Source organism: Dendropsophus ebraccatus, chromosome 1 (genome assembly GCF_027789765.1).
Source record: "Dendropsophus ebraccatus isolate aDenEbr1 chromosome 1, aDenEbr1.pat, whole genome shotgun sequence".
Lineage (NCBI taxonomy): Eukaryota > Metazoa > Chordata > Amphibia > Anura > Hylidae > Dendropsophus > Dendropsophus ebraccatus.
The window spans coordinates 108,368,070-108,389,294 of record NC_091454.1 but is presented as its reverse complement, the minus strand read 5'-3'; the positions used below and the strand labels follow the sequence as shown (position 1 = coordinate 108,389,294).

The 21,225-nt window shown below is 39.6% G+C and overlaps 1 protein-coding gene and 1 long non-coding RNA gene across 3 annotated transcripts in view; one reads left to right on the top strand and one right to left on the bottom strand.

Annotated features, from left to right (window-relative positions):
- Positions 1 to 21,225, top strand: part of CADPS2 (calcium dependent secretion activator 2) — a 424,688-nt gene that overhangs the window by 308,604 nt on the left and 94,859 nt on the right. Inside the window, exons 19-20 of one of the 2 annotated variants that reach the window (XM_069976601.1) lie at positions 1,650 to 1,791; positions 9,543 to 9,662. In XM_069976601.1, the coding sequence (XP_069832702.1) occupies positions 1,650 to 1,791; positions 9,543 to 9,662 (262 nt within the window). The remainder of the gene's footprint in view (positions 1 to 1,649; positions 1,792 to 9,542; positions 9,663 to 21,225) is intronic. The other variant, XM_069976609.1, reaches the window with a different exon arrangement.
- LOC138796887 (uncharacterized) overlaps positions 1 to 21,225 on the bottom strand; it is a 44,723-nt gene that overhangs the window by 20,730 nt on the left and 2,768 nt on the right. The window lies entirely within an intron of this gene.

The following is a 21,225-nucleotide window of genomic DNA, read 5'->3' as shown; positions in this document are numbered from 1 at the left end:
ACTGGCAAAGTCAACTCTCATTATCAAAAAACTCATTAGGAAATAAGGAGGTGGAAATCCCACTGGGCTTTACTTCTCTCTCATGCTTTATCACAGATTAGTTTTCAGAATTCTTTCAAACTGAGAGCTTAAATCACCTTTTTACATATTAGGTTAATCTACAGATGTTAAAAAAATTGTAGACCTGACAACTGCGTATTATCCGGTTATATCTTATTGAAGCACTGAATTACAGCAATGATCCCAACCACTTTGGATGAGAGCAGAATAAATGTAGGCATGCTTTCATGTAAAATGATGTACAGTGATGCATCAGAAAATGCATCACCTAGATGGGGATTATCTAAAGATATACATTCAGCTCATGTAGCCCCTGCTGGTGGTGACTAAACTAACTAACTAAGATCTAAAATACATTGTTTTCCTTGGGTATTTAAAAAATGTCTGTCCATAAGGTAATAAAAGACTGAATCCTTTTTTTTTTTTAACCAACATTATCTGCTTTAGGGCCCTCATGCCCTTTACTGTATTTCAGTGCTCCCAAAATTGTATGTTAACTTTTTTTTTTTTTTCAAAGAGAGAGAGGCTGTACTGATCGACATTGTAGCATTCAAATTGCTTATAAATCTGCTTATAGATATGGTAGTTCTATTTTATTTTCTAAGTTTTATTAACAGCTGTATTGCCAACTACTTGGGAACAGAAGGATAAGGTGGTGAACCAAGTTCATAATGACGGAGCTGCTCTAGGCATCTGTCTACAGTGGACAAAGTAATTGTTTTTGCTACCATACTAAATGGGGGTAAATTCAGCTTTATGGTCCTTGCAGGGCATTTATAATAAAGCAAAAATAATTTATTGTGTTTTGTGTAGGAGGTCTCTGACATCTGCTCACAGCAAATTCAGGTTTTATATGTATTTACTGGCTGTTTTTTTATTCCTTTCTAACTAAAGAAGGTTATTGGAATAGGTTATTTTTATAACAGTGCTGCGAGTAGAGCATCATTTTTTAACAGATTCTATATATGTTTTTAATACAGAACATATTACATGTTGCTTTATTGGTAGAACCAATGCCATTCAGCTATGCAGAGTTAAAAAGCACTGGTAATGCCTCCTTCAGTGTTATTAACTACATTCAGAATATTAGAGGTAGCACCATATTTCTGTACATTTTTGTACATATTTACAAAATAAAAGGTGAAGCTCATGTATGCTTTAGAGTGTGGGAGTAAACCCACACAAACACATGGAGACCGTACAGACTACTTGCAGATGTTATCCTTGTCCAAAAACCCAGCTCTGCAAGGCAACAGTATGAACCACTGACTTACCATGCTGCCTCCATTTAGAGGAAGTCACAACAAAATGTTACAATTAGGTTTTAATTTACAGTGTTCCTTTAATTGAAATTATACTTTATGAAATATTTTCAGCTATACATTTAGGGAAATAACTGTGATCAGCTACCACCTTTATTATTCATATATTTTATATATCTCTGCCAGAAGAGTTTTACCAGGTCTTGCATAGTACCAATTGCCCAGCTATACAATACAAATTGTAATTGTCATCTAGAAAGTCAGCCTTAAGTTATATTATAAGTTTGTGCACTAATATCTTACAAATTCATCTTTATTTCCAAAAAGCCCTGTTATGCAATGGAAAATTTCACAAGCACGTTCAGGAGAGTTTTGTGCCTCTTGTTATCCGTTACATTGACCTTATGGAGTCTTCAATTGCACAGTCTATTCACAAAGGATTTGAACAAGAAACTTGGCAACCAGTAAAGTAAGTTTGGTGGTTTTGTACTTTCGGTGGAAGTGTTTTTCTGTAAAGTGCTGGTGTGTGTGTGTATGTGGGCTGTCAATATGCTTCAAATACAAACTTGCATAGCTTGAAGTACTACGTAAAAAAATACCATAATACTATTTTATTTCTCTCTATTATAATATATGTGGGTTCACACTGCATTTTTGTGTGCATTTAACATACACATTTTATACTGTTGAAAATGATAAAAACTTTTACATTAAACAGATGCCAAAAATGGATATCACTGTATGCCGTGCTCTCAGATCTGTTTTCCATTGACTTACATTATACAGAAAAATGTATTGCAATATATACGGGGTGGTTGGCCATATATTTGTATACAGCAAAACAGACCCAGAAACACAGTGTGGACCCAGCCTAATGTTTTTTGTTGTGAGGAATACAATGTTTAAGTACATTTTGAGTATTTAGTATTACTAGAGGCAGATACTGAAACATGTCCTTTTTCTAATCTGTTTTTATTTTCTCATTGTAATTTTTCTTCTATTAGATTTTTTTTTGTTGTTGTTGTGGAGGCTGCCATCCTGCCTGTGCTGTTTTTAACAGCGTTTAGTCATCTGCTTTACAGCAAGCTTCATTTCCCCTCATTACCTGTCTCCTTAAGATGAAACTGAAACATTACTAAGCATACCCTGAGACCTTTGAAGCGGTCTTTCCACAAGAAGCAGCTATTGTCTTATACTGGTGCTGACTATCTACTGGTGTCACCTTTCACTGTAATTCTTTACAGATCACTTTACATGAGACTCCTCCTACCACATTCAGAACAGGACGTTTTAGCTTAGTTTTAGACCTAGTGTTGAGAATGAATACTGCAAGATTTCCAGATTATTACTATTAGATAGTAAAATGTGAAATTAAAATAATAAAACATTAAAAGTTGATTTAAACAATAGGTCATTTTCTCATATATTCTGGTAAGTTGTGTGCACAGTATTTTTTTTTGTCCCCTGTTGCTATTTTGTCATGCTGAATGATCTCTGAATTATAATCTATATATCCTATTACAACAAAAGGAAATTAATAAACATAACATTGTTTGGAACAATTACTGCTTTTATGTTAGAAGACATTTCTTTCCTGCAATGCAATAGTTTCGCTTGGGGTTTTTTCCACATAGTCACAGGACCAAACCCACTGGGCCCCCCACACTCTGCAGGCACCAGCGGCGTAGAAAGTGGCCATGTAGCAACACAAGTGTGAACAAGGTGTTACTACTCACCATTGCACTGACAGGTAGAATGGGAGAAAGAGGAGGTACTTACCATATATGCACAGGTGCTTCCTGCTAATTTGGGTCACATGCAGTGGCGGATTAAATGTACCCTGGGCCCCGGGCTGTCCACCCAACCTGCCCCCCCCAGTCAATCCGCCTACATTATACTCCGGCACCTCCCCCCCCACACACGCTGTCCCCAATAAACACTGCCTGCCTCCCCTCCCTGCTGGCCCCAATAAACATAATGTTTGGTCCCTTGCTGCTCCCAGTAAGCATTGTCCACCCCACCTCCACTGCCCCCAATAAACATACTGCACCTGGTTTCAGGAGAGGAGGGTGCTGATCTTATAGGGGAGGTCACAGCAGCACAGAGGATGTCAGGAGAGGAGGGTGCTAATCCTATAGGAGAGGTCCCAGCAGCACAGAGGATGTCAGGAGAGGAGGGTGCTAATCCTGTAGGAGAGGTCCCAGCAGCACAGAGGATGTCAGGAGAGGAGGGTGCTGATCTATAGGAGAGGTCCGAGCAGCACAGAGGATGTCAGGAGAGGAGGGTGCTAATCCTATAGGAGATGGTCCCCCTCTTCCCCCCTTATAGATGGTCTCCCTCTTCCCGCCTTATAAATGGTCCCCCTCTTCCCCCCCTTATAGATGGTCCCCCTCTTCCCCCCCTTATACCCTTATTGATGTTCCCCCTCTCCCCCCTCTTATAGATGGTCCCACTCTTTCCCCCCTCTTATAGATGGTCCCACTCTTTCCCCCCTCTTATAGATGGTCCCCCTCTCCCCCCCTCTTATAGATGGTCCCCCTCTTCCCCCTTATAGATGGTCCCCCTCTTCCCCCCTTATACCCTTATTGATGGTCCCCCTCTCCCCCCCTCCCCCCCTCTTATAGATGGTCCCACTCTTTCCCCCCTCTTATAGATGGTCCCACTCTTTCCCCCCCTCTTATAGATGGTCCCCCTCTCCCCCCCCCTCTTATAGATGGTCCCCCTCTTTCCCCCCTCTTATAGATGGTCCCCCTCTTTTCCCCCCTCTTATAGATGGCCCCCCTCTTCCCCCCCTCTTATAGATGGCCCCCCTCTTCCCCCCCCCCTCTTATAGATGGCCCCCCTCTCCCCCCCCTCTTATAGATGGTCCCCCTCTTCCCCACCCTCTTATAGATGGTCCCCCTCTTCCCCCCCTCTTATAGATGGCCGATTTAAAAAAAATAAAAAAATAAACTCACCTTACAACCCGTTCCCCCGTCGATCCTCTCCTGTCCTGCAGGCTCCGTCTGTGCCCCGGCTGTTGCGCAGCTGCCGGAGGTGTCCCGTCCTATCCCCCGGCAGCGCGCGCATCAGAGAGCTCCCCGTGCGCCGGAAGTCACAGCCATAAGCGCACGGGGAGCTCTGTGATGCGCGCGCTGCTGGGAGATAGGACGGGAGACCTCCTGCAGCTGCACAACAGCTGGGGGACAGTAAGAGCAGGACTCTTGTGACCGCAACCAAAACAATGCTTGCGGTCACAAGAGCCTGCAGTGGCGAGGGGGGGCCTGGCCGCAGCAGCATTATAATGTGGGCGGCGTGGCATGGGCCCCCCCGGAGCCTCGGGCCCCGGGCAGCCGCCCAAACCGCCCACATTATAATCCGCCATTGGTCACATGGGTCATACAAGGAGAACTGGTACCATTCTCGTGGTACATGCAGTCCTTTGATAATTTTTACTGTACTTTTTTGGAGGCACGATGACCAAAACAGCAATTCTGGCATACCTTAAAATCTATAATATGCAGGTTTCATCTCATAAATTTAATTTTAACTGTAAAGTGGTTATCCAGACTGTCCTAAAAGTTACCTGCAGACAGGGGAGCAAATGATAAATTTTACCCCTCACCTTGCTGCCACCACAAGTGAGCAAAAGTGATTGACTGCATTAGGAAACATGATAAATGTGACTCATTCAAAGGCCACAGCCTCTCTACACACATCCACACTCCCTTTCTGCCCCCTTGGCAAGCACAGTACAGTGTTTCTAGGTTAACCCTTGCTTATACATGCACTGGGACATTATCTGCTGCCATGTTTCGTCCACAGCTGCTGTTCCTAAACCTTAACCTATCCCCTTCCAGTCGAAGCTTTTGCACCTTCCATTTAAAGGGTATGCCAGCCCATAAACATATCCTCTATCCACTGGAGGTTGGTCTGACTCACTGCCCTAAGTATCAGGAAGAGTTAGGGGTCCCATTCTGAATATTTACGCCATTTCGTATGTGGTTAACAAAACATAAAAATATTCTCTGGATCACTACTACAATTACAGTGATACTAAATTTGTATACTTTTTTCCTGGAAAAAATCTGCGAAAACTGTCTCCACATTCCAACATCCATAGCTTTCTTATTTTTTGTGTGACTAATTATAAGCTCATTTTTACCTTTTTAACTTTGATCTTTTTAGGTTGTTTCTTTTGAGGCAGATTGACAAAATACAGCAATTCTGGCACAGTTCTTTTCAAATATTTACAGTGGTATAATTTTATATCTTAGGTTGTTAGTTTGTTTTTGTTTTCTTTACGTTTTATGTAACAATGCATTTTGTATGAGAAATGAAATTTCATTATATTATTTGGGTGGGATTTCTTTTTTTAATTCTGAAGTTTATTAAATTTACCAAATAAAGATATTACAAACAGCACTTGCAAAGTTGCAAATAATAACAGTTAATAGGGCAAAACATTCTAGCAAAAAAGATGATACCAATAACAATCATAATGTAGAAAACCAGGGCCATCGGCCCACTTCGTCAGTGCTAGCAAAGGAAAAAGCTGTTAAAGAGGAGATAACAGAGGGGGGAAAGAGGTCTTCCATGTGCCTAATGTCCTCAACTTTCCTCTGAGATCTGAGAAGGGTCTAGACTGCAACACTTGGCCGGTATGCAGGCTCTTGCAGCGTTGACTAGGTGTCTAAGGACGGAGTGGCCGTAGGTCTTAACAGAAATTTCGGAGATGTGCAAGGAAGAAAGCCGGAGTAAAGAGTAAAAGGAAATCTGTGAAGGTGGAGGCAATATGCCATACCTCCTTCCAGAAAGAAGCTAATTTTGGACAGCTCCAGAAAAGAAGCAAAGGAGGCTTTGTCATTGCAGTTCCCCCAGCACATCACAAAACCTCTGGGAATATTCTATGAAGGCGGGTAGGGACCCAGTACCATCTAGAAAGAACCTTGTAACCCGCCTCCTGTAAACGAGAGGAGATGGAAGAGGAGTGTGTAAAGGTAAACACTCTTGAGGTCTATGCTGCAAAGAGGGAGAGCCAAATATCAGATTTCCACACAGTCAGGTATGAGGGATTCAGTTTCTCCTGTGGGAAGATCAACATGGTATAGATAAGAGAGAGGCAGAGTCAAAGAGGGCCGTAATGTTGAAGTACTACTGTATAAGCACTGATTAACAGTGCAAGAACCAATGGGTAAAAATGTAGCAAACGGTTTCTTCCCTTATAATAGATATATAATGGTTTGAAGTTTAAGGGCTACCCTAAATAACATTGTCTTAATGAAAGTCTTAATAAAAGTAAAATTTTAAATGTGAGCGATGGTGAAAATAGAAATGCAAATAAAGAAAAAAATAAGAAAAAGGATGATCAATCTCTATTGAGGTATAATTTTATTACAGGATTTAACTGTTGCAGCTGGATCTTTCGTGGTCATGAGTTTATGTCTAATGTTATAAGGGAACACTTATTAAAGGCTTAAATAATTATAATTGTTCTTCTATGTTTGCAGTATATTTACTAGAATGTCGTTGTAATTTACAATATAGGGACGGCCCAATTCATAACTAACCATTTTTCCCTGGAACATAATAGTAACCCAAAGGGATTGATATTGACAATATTGGAAACAATTCCAGAATACATTCCAAATCGTTATCAGAGACTAATAGAGAATCTTTTGGGATTTTCATACTATGTACACAGTGTCGGAGGATCTTAATGAAACCCTTGAGAATACCTTTTGATGTGAAATAATATTGTTTATATACTTTTCTATACTTTTTAATGTCATTGATTAAATATTTTATTTTTATGTGAAAAAGCTATTTCTAATGTCACTTCCTGTTACATTCTATTTAATCATATACTAGTTTATGTGTACATGACAAACAAGTCGGACCGGCTTTGAAATGCGTTGTATGTGGAACGTTTTGGGTGAGATTTATTAAGGTCGCACACCTGGTGTATGCAGTTGCAGATTCTTGCCCTCTCCCTGGCGTATGCTGAACGGAACCCCTGCTTGCCTTAAGAGCACCGTGGTGCTGCAAGGCAGGTAAAAGGTGTGGCTTTCTTCCGTGCCTAATCACAGTTTATTTCCGAAAATGGGCATAAACCAGGCAAAAATCTACATCTGCTCCAAAGCTATGTGGGCACTGGGTTGGCTAGCTGTACTAAGAAATGTGTGTCTCTCAGTTAAAGGAGAAGTCTGGTGAAAATTTGAATTAAAGTATTGTATTGCCCCCCAAAAGCTATACAAATCACCAATGTACACTTATTACTGGAAATGTTTATAATTTGTTTTTTTTCCCTGCACTTACTACTGCATCAAGGCTTCACTTCCTGGATAAAATGGTGATGTCACAACCCGACTCTCCACTGGCTGCTGGAGAGGATGATGGCAGGGGGACACTGGGCACTAGAGGGACACTGAGCATCCCTCTGCCATCATCCTCTCTAGCAGCCACAGCCCGCACAGCTCTGGGAGTCGGGTCGTGACATCACCATATTATCCAGGAAGTGAAGCCTTGATGCAGTAGTAAGTGCAGGAAAAAAAAGCACTTTATGTGCATTTCCCGCAATAACTGTATATTCCTGATTTGTATAACTATTTGGGGGCAATACAATACTGTAAAAATTTTCGCCGGACTTCTCTTTTAATCCAGCTGGAAAAAAGGGGGTGGGGATTTATATTAGACTGGCGTATCATTACGCCAGTCTTGATAAATGTCCCTCTTTATGTGAATAAAGAGGAACTTTTATAGTTTCTTAATCCTGGAAATATAATTATGTCAGGGCCTGTTTGTACCTGTGGGGGAGGAGATTGATATGTTATTACTGAACGGTGTCTTAACACAGGTTTTACTGTGTTGTTTTTTTTACCAATCCAAAAAAAAGTTTTCAGCAGCACAAGAAAAAACAGTATCCAGGATCCAGGTTCATATATAATATCCAAAGAGAAGATGGAGACTGCACTTCCAAAGAATTTACACTTTTTAATAACACAAGTGCAACACTAATCACACCAGTGCAATGTTTCAGCTCTATGTGTAGCCTTTCTTGCTTGAGAAAGGCTACACATAGAGCCGAAACATTGCACTGGTGTGATTAAAAAGTGTGAATTCTTTTGAAGTGCAGTCTCCATCTTCACTTTGGTTGTTTTTTTTTTTACAGTGTTTTTCAGAGATTTTTTTGGTATCCCAGCAAAAAAATGGCATTATGCTATTTGTATAATTGCAGTAAAAATGAAATTGTCATTTGCATAATCGCAGTAAAATAATAATAATAACGTTACATAGTTTGTCAATTTTGGTCCCTGTCCCCATTAGGGTTCACAATGTAAATTTGCCTATCTGAATGTTTTGGATGTGGGAAGAAACCCACGCAAACTCTTTGCAGATGTCGAACCCAGGACCCCTTTTTACAGGAATTATGGAATAATTGCAGAAAAAAAGCTTAAAAATTAACTTCTGGTAGAGTTAATCATTTACAAAAATGCCTGCCTACCTCTAATGATGTTTTCACATTTGCATTCTCTACACAGAAAGTTGTATTTTCTTTGCAGGCCTTTACCATATGTAAAAAATATCTGAATAATAGGAATCTTGGGGTCCATACATTTATGCCAGTTACAATATGCATACTCCTAGGCAAACTACCCAAAAAAGGTCAGCAAAATGCCTTTGTTTTATTTTTTTTTTTTTTTTAAAAAAGCACAGTTCTAGTGAACACTTTCTCACAGTTCTTCCTGTCTATGTCGGCTTACAGAAAGTAAAGCCTATTTTGGCTATGTTCCCACTACAGGATTTTAGCTGGAAAAGGCATCTGATAATTAGGGTAGCAAATAATAATTATGATCATTAAATGCACCAATCATTGTCAATAGAAGGATGCCGTTTGCCATGAAATGCCAGCCCATTCCCATACTGAGAACATAGCCTAAAGCAAACTTTGATATTACTGTAAATCTCATGCACAGTATTCCCCTTTCGTGACTTTGTTTTAGTAACAGCCCCCCTCTTTTACATGATGCTCTTCTACATTGAAGCCTCTCTACCTTGACAATGAGAATTGTTTGAGTATGTGCTAAAGTGGAACCTGTTGATCACAAGTGCTGAAGGTTGGCAGTTACTTGAAGAATACAAAATAATATATTTTTTAATTGGTTTGACTCCTAAGCATTTGTAGATACTGAAGAATTTAATGTGTTTCCTTAGTTTGTATCCGTTAATTCTCTTTTACAGAAGCATCACCAACAGTCTTCCTAGTGTACCACTTCCAAAAGTTCCAAGCTTGACACTTAACCTTCCACAGATCCCTAGCTTTTCAGCGCCATCCTGGATGACTTCATTATACGAGTCCACGTGTGTACTAATAAGCGTATACCTAATGCATGACTGTTCTGCATGCTGTGGATTTTGAACTTCTGTTATGTTTGTGTTGTGCTGTTGTCTAGATGCATATGCATCAGATTGCTACAGAATCAGGTAATTAGCTGTGCCCAATGAATAGACAAAATCACATTGATATATATATATATCTTGCTGAAGTTAACCTAATGTAGCTAGACCACAGAACACAAAACACAGAAAAGGGTACAAATCTTTCCATTGTACTTTTTCACTGTTGTGTTACCAATCCTGGTTTTACCTGAGAATATTATAGTTATGTACAAAAGTTTTATGAAAAAATATGGGGTAAAATGCTACTTAGTAAGTATTCTAAAATAGAAGTGCTAATAGTCTTTAATCATTTAACAAAATGCAAACTGCATTTATAGAAGAAGATTCAATGGGGTTAAGCTTCTCCTTGAGAAAAATATTATAAAAACATGGAAATTTACACGTCCTTTATGCTCCACTTGTAATTTTGGGAAGAAAGTATATGCAAAGCAGATCTCAGACCACTTTGTCAAGGAACAGTAGCTTTACCCTAAAGTCAATGTTTCACTAGAAATATGTGTCTTAAAACATGACTGGAAATGTAATCTCTACTTATGAGCATCAGTAACTCTATGGCCATGTTCACACTAAGTTAAAAAAAAAAGTGAAAAGGCATCCACTTTTTCGTTTCAAAAAATATGTCCATAATTGCCTCATTTTAATTGACCTCAGTGGAATGCATTAAAGTCAATAGAATGAAGGACGTCCAATGCACACATTGTAGTAAATAATGGGCATTGTCTGCACAGACATCAAAATAATGTTCATGACAATTATTTATGGATAAACAACAGACATTATATTTAAGTCGTTCACACACAGTTGTTCTTTTTTTCACCGCCCTTTCACTGTCTTCAATATAAAAGCCAATGGACTTTTCAATTAAAGACGCACCCAAAGATCAATCAGTCCACCTAAACTAGAATACTGCACCAACAACCGTTATTGCACTGACAGGCAGCCAAACAGCAAAATGATGGACGTCATTTGAAAAAAAAAATAAACATTTTATAAACAGACAATGTTGTGGAAACAAAACCCAAACAGACTTTAAGGGAAAGCTACACTGAAAATGTGGTGTGAGAGCTGCTTTCAATATCCTTGCTTCCCAGAAGAGAAATATGAATCAGATCAATATTTGGTATATCCATCCTTTCCCAAAACAGCATACATTTTTCTAGGAACAGTACTTGCACATTGTTATTGAAGTAACCCGACAGAGGTTGTTCCAAACATGTCTGAGAACAAACCACAGATCTTCCATGGATGTAGGTTTGAGCAAATCCTTCATGTAATCCGAGACAAACTTAATGATGTTGAGATCAGGGCTCTGTGGAGGCCATATCATTACTTTTATGACTCCTTGTTCTTTACACTTTAGGTAATTCTTAATGACATTTTCTGTATATTTAGGGCCCTTGTTCTGTTGCAGAATACTAACTTAGAGCCTACATCCGCAATCAATGATCATGTTCATTAATTTCCGCCGTAGGTAGCATTAAACAATGCCCATTCATGCAGAACGGATGTCGTTTATACGGCACATGAACATAGACTGAATCTCTTTGTTACATCTGCCTTAAACTTTTGCACAGTAATCAGTACAGTGCTATACCTTTTTCCAGTTGCTCAATACACATCGATTTTCGGTTAGTTTGGAAGTGAGTATGCTACCTGCTTGTTACGTACATTTTTCATTATTAACCCGTTAGTGACAACCAGTACGCCTTTTCACTGCGGTCACTAATGGGCTCTATTCTGATACATACACCTTTTTATGGCAGTTGTTTCAGAAGGCTCTACTGTGCTGAATTGCGGCATCACGGGGGATCAGCTGTCAGTATGACAGCTGATCTTCCCCTGTAACTGGTAATGGGTAGTTTAACCCATCAAATGGCGCTGTCAAATCATGACAGCTTGTAACGGGTTCCGATGGCGTGAGGGTCGGTACTCAGTTCATGATCGGCGGTCTCGCACCGAGGTCCGAGCTCCCAAATGTCTCCATGGTAATCCATGTGTATGTGTATATATATATATATATATATATATATATATATATATATATATATATATAATGTTAAATGTGTAGTGAGCATTTAGACCCAACAAACATTTGAGGAATGTACCTGGCATTATGCTGCAAAAATAAAAATGTAAATGTTTTCAAATAATATGCTCCAAATTACTAATTTTCAAAAGGAACGTAAGGCTATGTGCACCTCAAAATGTGTTACCTGGGTACGGCAATACCTCATATTTGACCATATACTGCTGTTTGGGCACAAAAAAGGACAAGCATCTGTTTTAGGGACCCCAATATCATTTGAGGAAAGTGTTTACATTCTGTGGCAACTTTTTAAAAAAGGAACATAGGGGTATATGTACACCAAACTTTATTGCTCATTTTCTCCTGAGTATGACTGTACTCCATATGTGACCATACACTGCTGTTTAAGCATTTTTAGTGCAGATTCGGCTGGACTGGTTTTAGGCCATCATGTCGTATAGGCACAGCCCTTGAGGTACCAGTACAGCAAAGACCCCTGAGAGGTGACCCTATTTTCTAATGTACACCCCTCAAGAAATTTATTTAGGGGTATAGTGAACATTTTGAGTCCCACTGGTGCTTCCCAGAACATAAAATGCATCAGATGCAACTGAAATATTTCCAGAGATGTGCAATTTCAGTGCATCATGGGGCTGACTTACTAAACGATCTCTCAATTTTAAGCTATTATGCTGTCAGTTGTATCTGGGTTTTCATGTCAAATTCATTCATGTGGGGCACGCCCTTAGTAAATCTGAAAGGTTTTTCACAGGAAAAAAAATAAAATAAAACCCAACCATCCCACTACACCAAAAATGGCTTTTTAAAAAAGTGACGGTTTGATTAGCACATCTGTCGGTTGTGGCAGGTTTTAAAGGACAGTCCAACGACACATGCACTTGGCAGGTTTTTGGGCAAAAATTATGGGTTTGTCGGGTTTTTTGAAAAAATGTGTCGCATACCTTTAGTAAATATGTCGGAACACCAGACCGACAGGGAAAATGGACCGAGGTTCTCTTTAAACATATTTCTGGATTTAATGTAATATTGGTGAAAATGCCCCCCTTTTCACTAAAGCAATTAAAGCTGACATTCTTACCTCCCCTGCTCCTCCACCAGAGCCACTGTCATATCTTCTTGAACCCACTATAGTAAGTTTATTTCTTCGTCTGTTGACATTTCTTGTCCTGCTCAGCTCATGGAGGTAAGCAGGCAGTGTGTGTGAGATTGAAATGTCATCAGAAATAGAAGATTTGACAGTGGCAGCAACAGGGGGAGGTATGTATGTCAGCTTTTATTGTTCTATTGCACTGGGGGGCATGTTATATTGCACTGGGGGGCATATTCAGCCATAATGTATTTGCCATAAAATCCCTTTAAGGTCTTGTTCATTTTTCACGCCAACGTATCCAATCCGTGCGTAGATTCATACTTAGTGTGCATTGTGCAGCCGTAAGTGTATGCTTTGTATTGTACGCAGCAAGCTCAAAACTACTGCCGTATATTCGCGGTTCACACTACGGCCGGAAATATACGCAGTGTGAACATAGCCTAAAAGTAAATTTGTAACTAGGTTTATGCTGTTTTAAGGCCCTATGATGTAACAGTATGTCATGGGAGCCTGTCAATAAGGGCCCATGAGGTACGAGTCCGAAGGCTCTATAAAGCAAGCTCAGAAGCTGAAGTTGCTTTGTAGAGAGTGAGGACTGACCAATCAGGACCTATGTAGTGTTACTGCAGGGGCCATGATCCTTTTATCTGACTGCTGGAGGTCTCTTACCTTCCTCTGTGCAGTCAGCTCGGTGATCGGTGATTTTTGAGCATGCTGTGGCATAGCATTTACCAGTGTATGTAATGTAATAAAATAATATAATATCCCCCTAGGGGGACCTAAAAAGTGTAAAATTAAAGTTTTAAAAAACTAAATAAAAATTAAAATCATCCCCCTTTCCCATTTTATATATAAAACACCTAAAAATAAACATATTATATATTGTAGCATGCGCAATTGTACGATCCAAAAAAAAATAGTGTTCCTGGAGAGTGAATGGCGTGAATGGCGTATATATAAGAAAAAAATATGCAACAAGCGATCAAAACATTCCATCTTCACAAATATGATACCAATTAAAACTAGAAACACCAAAGTTTAGACCCAAAACAGCCCTGTAGGTTAAAAAATAAAAGTGCTATGGCTCTTAGAAGGTGATGTGGAAAAAACTGACTTTGTACTTTGCAATAGCAGACTTAATTTTTCCATAAAGAATGCTGTGAAGCCAAAAAAAAATATTTGTGCAGTGAAATTGAAAAAAAAAAAGGAATTTGTTTTCATTTTGGGGGATTTCGTGTTTACGCCATTCATTCTATAGTAAAACTGACGCGTTATATACACTCACCGGCCACTTTATTAGGTACACCATGCTAGTAACGGGTTGGACCCCCTTTTGCCTTCAGAACTGCCTCAATTCTTCGTGGCATAGATACAACAAGGTGCTGGAAGCATTCCTCAGAGATTTTGGTCCATATTGACATGATGGCATCACACAGTTGCCGCAGATTTGTCGGCTGCACATCCATGATGCGAATCTCCCGTTCCACCACATCCCAAAGATGCTCTATTGGATTGAGATCTGGTGACTGTGGAGGCCATTTGAGTACAGTGAACTCATTGTCATGTTCAAGAAACCAGTCTGAGATGATTCTAGCTTTATGACATGGCGCATTATCCTGCTGAAAGTAGCCATCAGATGTTGGGTACATTGTGGTCATAAAGGGATGGACATGGTCAGCAACAATACTCAGGTATTCTGTGGCGTTGCAACGATGCTCAATAGGTACCAAGGGGCCCAAAGAGTGCCAAGAAAATATTCCCCACACCATGACACCACCACCACCAGCCTGAACCGTTGATACAAGGCAGGATGGATCCATGCTTTCATGTTGTTGACGCCAAATTCTGACCCTACCATCCGAATGTCGCAGCAGAAATCGAGACTCATCAGACCAGTCAACGTTTTTCCAATCTTCTACTGTCCAATTTCGATGAGCTTGTGCAAATTGTAGCCTCAGTTTCCTGTTCTTAGCTGAAAGGAGTGGCATCCGGTGTGGTCTTCTGCTGCTGTAGCCCATGTGCCTCAAAGTTCGACGTACTGTGCGTTCAGAGATGCTCTTCTACCTACCTTGGTTGTAACGGTTGGCTATTTGAGTCACTGTTGCCTTTCTATCAGCTCAAACCAGTCTGCCCATTCTCCTCTTACCTCTGGCATCAACAAGGCATTTCCGCCCACAGAACTGCCGCTCACTGGATGTTTTTTCTTTTTCGGACCATTCTCTGTAAACCCTAGCGATGGTTGTGCGTGAAAATCCCAGTAGATCAGCAGTTTCTGAAATACTCAGACCAGCCCTTCTGGCACCAACAACCATGCCACGTTCAAAGGCACTCAAATCACTTTTCTTCCCCATACTGATGCTCGGTTTGAACTGCAGGAGATTGTCTTGACCATGTCTACATGCCTAAATGCACTGAGTTGCCGCCATGTGATTGGCTGATTAGAAATTAAGTGGTAATGTGCAGTTGGACAGGTGTACCTAATAAAGTGGCCGGTGAGTGTATGTTCCTTAATTACAACGTTATGTAATTTATATAACTTTTATTTTATCTGACAGCTTTTAAAAAATTAAAACCATTGAAAAAAAAATAACTGTTTAAAATTGCTCTATTACCATCCTCTTAACGCTTTTATCCTTTGATTTATGGGGCTTTGTGAGGTGTCATTTTTTGCGCCATGATCTGTTCTTTCTATCAGTACCATGATTGAATGTCAATAATTTATAGCAGTTTAGACAGTGATTAGAAAGAGAGGGAGGAGAATTGAAAGCTCTGCTCCTATGCTGTCAAGCACAGTGCAGGGAGAGAGCTACAGACATCAAAGAGCCAGACAATGGTACACCAATTTTATATTTTGTTTAAATCATTGTAACATCTATAATTTAATTTCATAATTTTACAGTATGAGTACATTTATAGTTATTTTGAAGAATAGCTTTGTCATTTTTTTTACACAAATTTGCTGCAAATCTGTCAAAATCGATGTATTATGAAATTTTACAGCAAATGGCACAATTCCAGCTAAAATTGTGTATTTTTTTTACCGCAAATTCAGGTTAAAAAATTACATTCTTTTTGCATAATTTTTACCGCAAATTTAGTTTAAAATTGCACATTTTGTGGTAAAATTGCATAAGTTTTAGGAATATTTTGCCTGTCTCTCTCTCTGATATCTGTTGCTCCCTCCCTCCCTGCCCTGTGATTGACAGCATAGGAGAAGAGTTTTAAATCTCCATCCCTCTCTTCATAATCATCATCTAAATTGCTATAAATGATTGATGTTCATTCCTTGACAACAAGAAGCAGAGCTCAACATTGTGGCACCTAGTAGCCAATGTTATAACTTTGAATTTCTTTCAGAAAAAAAAAATATTTATATATAATATATATATATAAGTGAAATACAAATATACTAGGTATTAATGTATGTGTCAGTATATGCAGAGTTGTTTTTAATGACAGTGTTTATTTAAAGTGTCACTGTCATTAATTTTTTTTTATTTTTTTTTTGAGAAATCAATAGTACAGGCGATTTTAAGAAACTTTGTAATAGGGTTTAGTAGCCGAAAATTGCATTTTTATCTAAAAAAAAAAGCAATTTGAAGCTCTCCCTCCTGTCTTTATTGTTGTCTATGGAAGAGAGAAGATGAGGCTCCAAAACAGGACAACAAGGAGTTAATTTAAAACTACATCACCAGGCTCTCTTCTCTGATGTCATCACTGACCTCTCTGACCTCTACATCCCTGTTGTGGAATCCTTTGTTCTCTGCTCTCTGCTGCCGACTAATCTCACTCGTATCTCCTCCCCCCTCCCCTCTCCATAGCACAGACACAACCCGTCTGATTGAGATTTCCTGATTCTGAGCAGTGGATGACAGAAAGGAGAGGAGGGGGGACCTGGGAAAAGTCTTTTAAAATGCAGATAATGGCATATTTGCCTAATAAACCCAACTACAAAGTTTCTTAAAACCGCCTGGACTATTGATTTCTGCAAAAAAAAAAATTAACGACAGTGACTCTTTAACCCATAGCTGCACCAGGACGTTATTTAACGTCCTCGTGCCGCTATGGGAGTTCAGAGGGGGGTCGCGCGGCGACCACCCTCTGAACTGCCGCGATCCCGGGTGCCGCGTGTAGCCCGGGCTCGCGGCTATTAGCGGGCACGGTCCGATCGCCGTGCCCGCTAATTAAGTACTTAGAAGCAGCTGTCAAAGTTGACAGCTGCTTCTAAATACTTGCGGTTATACATGCCTGGTGGTCTAGTGGGGGGATCGCCCCCCTGCGGCGCGATTGCGGGGGGGCGATCCCTGCATCCATACCGGGCCGGGGTCTGCTCCGTAATGGCGCTGATCCCGGCTCGGCATTCTATTGCTTTTGGCTGCAGCAGCCAAAAGTAATAGAACACCGATCTCATGGATTCATGCAGTATAACTATACTGCATGGATCTCTATGAGAGATCAGAGTACATATACTAGAAGCCCCCCAGGGGGGCTTCTAGTATATGTCTAAAGTAAAAGAAAAAAGTATTTTTAATAACACAAAACCCCCTCCCCTAATAAAAGTCTGAATCACCCCCCTTTCCCCATTTTATAAATAAAAATAAATAAATAAATTAATAAACAAACATGTTTGCTATCGCCGCGTGCGTAATCGCCCGAACTATTAATTAATCACATTCCTGATCTCACACGGTAAACGGCGTCAGCACAAAAAAATCCCAAAGTGCAAAATTGCGCATTTTTGGTCGCATCAAATCCAGAATAATTGTAATAAAAAGCGATCAAAAAGTCATATATGCGCAATCAAGGTACCGATAGAAAGATCACATCATGGCGCAAAAAATGACACCTCACACAGACCCATAGACCAAAGGATAAAAGCGCTATAAGCCCGGGAATGGAGCGATTTTAAGGAACGTATATTGGTTAACAACGGTTTGAATTTTATACAGGCCATCAGATACAATATAAGTTATACATGTTACATATCGTTTTAATCGTAACGACTTGAGGAACATGCATAACAAGTCAGTTTTACCCCAGGGCGAATGGCGTAAAAACACATTTCCCCCAAATAAAAGAAATGCGTTTTTTTTTTTCAATTTCACCACACATATAATTTTTTTCTGGTTTCCCGGCACATTTTAGGCAAAAATTACATCTGCCTTAGCAAAGTACAATTAGTTGCGCAAAAAATAAGGGCTCATTTGGGTCTCTAGGTGGAAAAATGCAGGCGCTATGGCCTTATATACACGAGGAGGGAAAAACGAAAACGCAAAAATGAAAACTGGCTGTGTCCCCTAAGGGTTAAATGAAGGTAGCATAAACTAGTGACACAAATGCTGAATCTATAGATGTATTACTTACATGATTCTGTTCAGCCGTTCTCCTAATATGTAGGGGAATGGGCTTTGTGTCACGTCACTCCAACCATCCTCCCACTGCTAGTTGACAGCTGTCTGCCTGTACACAGTATATATACACAGTATGGCTGGGTTCACACTACGTATATTTCAGTCAGTATTGTGGTCCTCATATTGCAACCAAAACCAGGAGTGGATTAAAAACACATAAAGGATCTGTTCACACAATGTTGAAATTGAGTGGATGGCCGCCATATAACAGTAAATAACTGCCATCATTTCAATACAACACCCGTTGTTTTAAAATAACACCAAATATTTGCCATTAAATGGCGGCCATCCACTCAATTTCAACATTGTGTGAACAGATCCTTTCTGTGTTTTTAATCCACTCCTGGTTTTGGTTGCAATATGAGGACCACAATACTGACTGAAATATACGTAGTGTGAACCCAGCCTATAGATGGACGTATAGATGGACAACTGCAAGTGGCAGAGGAAACTGTACTCATGAATATCCAGGACCATTTAGCAATGGGTAGGACTAATTATTGTCCATGTTATGGACAGAAGGAAATTTCGGAATTTGCTGCAAAGAGCAATATAAGTGATACATCATTCTGTTCAGTGTCTGTGTCACGAGTTTATGCTAACCTAGGATAGGTTCACACTACATTTTTGCAGTCCATTTAACAGATCAGTTTTTAATGGTTACTTTTAACATACGCAAAATGTGATCAACCACATTTTTATTTATGCTAAAGTTTATGTATGCTCAGTTTTCACCCAAACAGGTGCTCATGATTGCATCTCTTTTTGCATCCATTTTTTCCATTAAACAGATACTTTAAATGGACTGCAAATACACAGTGACCTACTGAGAGAGTTTCTTTAACACCATCATGTCAGCACTATGTAGATTTATGTTCCTGCTGCACATAGCAAGTGCAGCAGGAACGTATATGCACGTTCCTGACTTCAGGGGCCACTGCAGTATGTGCGGGACCGGCTCTATGCATTGATCTGTCTTGAAGGGGTTAACCCTTTAAGAACGGAGCCAGTTTTCATTTTTGCGCTTTCGTTTTTTCCTCCTCGTGTTTAAAAGGCCATAGCGCTTGCATATTTTCATCTACAGACCCACATGAGCCATTATTTTTTGCGACACCAATTATACTTTGCAATTAACGACTTAATTTTTCCCATAAAACACAATGTGAAACCAGAAAAAAAATATTTATGCAGTGAAATTGAAAAACAAGGTGCAATTCTTTTTATTTTGATGGGTTTCGTGTTTACGCTGTACGCCCTATGGTAAAACTGACATGTTATCTATGTTCCTCAAGCCAATACAATTACAACGATATGTAAGTTTTAAAACTTTTATTTTATTTGATGGTTTTTAAAAAATGTAATCCATAAAAATTAAAACCTAATTGTCTTTAAAATTGCTCTATTCCCATTCTTATAACGCTATTGTTTGGTCTGTGGGGCTGTGTGGGGTGTCATTTTTTGCGCCATGAGCTGTTCTTTCTTTCGGTACCTTGTTTGCATATATGCAACTTTTTTTTATCACTTTTTGTTAAATTTTTTTTGTGGATTTGACTTAAACAAAAATACGCAATTTTTCACTTTGGTGAGTTTTTGCGCTAACATCGTTTACCGTGCGAGATCAGGAATGGGATAATTTAATAGTTTGGGCAATTACGCACGCCACGATACCAAATATGTTAATTTATTTATTTTTATTTAAGAAATGGGAAAAGTAGGGGTAATTTAAACTTTTATTTGTTTAATAAAAACACTTAATATATATATATATATATATATTTTTTTTTTACACATATTAATTAGAAGCCCCCTGGGGAGAGGGATATCTGGCTATTCCCGTACTTTGAGACTCGTAACTGAGGCTCCACGGACCCCTTTTTTGCATATTCAAATTTTGTATGGGACAATCAATGGAGACTCTTAAATGAGTACTCCATTGGAATTTTTCACTGTTCTCCCTGAGTTAAGTGATTGTTGTGTTTTGTTGGGACTTCTATGTACACGGCACTGATCTCCTATTGAGATCAATGCTGTGTATATAATAGAGCAATGATCAATCAGATCATTGCTCTATTACTCTGGTCTGCAGCAGACCAGATGCACTGATTGTCGAGTCGGGATCAGGCAGGCACCAGGGATAGAGGAGCAAGCACTATTTAAATGCAGCTGTCAGCTTTGACAGCTGCATTTAAATAGTTAATTAGCCAGGAGCGGCGATTGACCACGCCAGCTAAAACCCGCGGTCCTTGGCTGCACATAGCAACCAAGGACCACGGGCTGCAGAGAGGGCTCACGCTGGGAGCCCTCTCTGTTTACACTTAACGGCGCATGCCAGGTATACTCGTCGTGCGTCGTTAAGGAGAAGAAAAGAAGCCTAGTGATGTTTTATAGTCTACCAACATGCAACTTACCTATGGCATGAAGGGTTGACAAAAGGCTCTTAGTAGTCAGAGTGGTCATTGTTTTACTCATTGTTTTACTCCAGGGTTTCTCATTAAGTTTAACTATTTCCTATATATATGGTATTTTTCTTGATATAGTAGTTTTCAGTAATGTTTTAGTGTTTCAACTTCAAAAAAAAAAATGTTCTCAGTAATTGTATAGATGTTACATTGTGGTATTGTTCCTTTGGGCATTACCTAAGACGTTATTTTACTAGAATGTATTGAGCATTCAAATTTCTGAAAAGCAACTATTGATGGTAATATCATCCTCCAGTAGCAGTCTGGTACTAGGGATTGGGTTATCAACTTGCACACATGGTGGTTAGCACCATGGGGATTTCTGGCATGCTGCCGTTAATTGCAGATCCCCTTGAGACAAATGTTGTAGTTGTTGAGACAATACAAACACAAATCAGCAAAGGTTTAGTTGAAAATATGACGTTGAATTATGAATGTTGTAGGATTTTGATTTAAA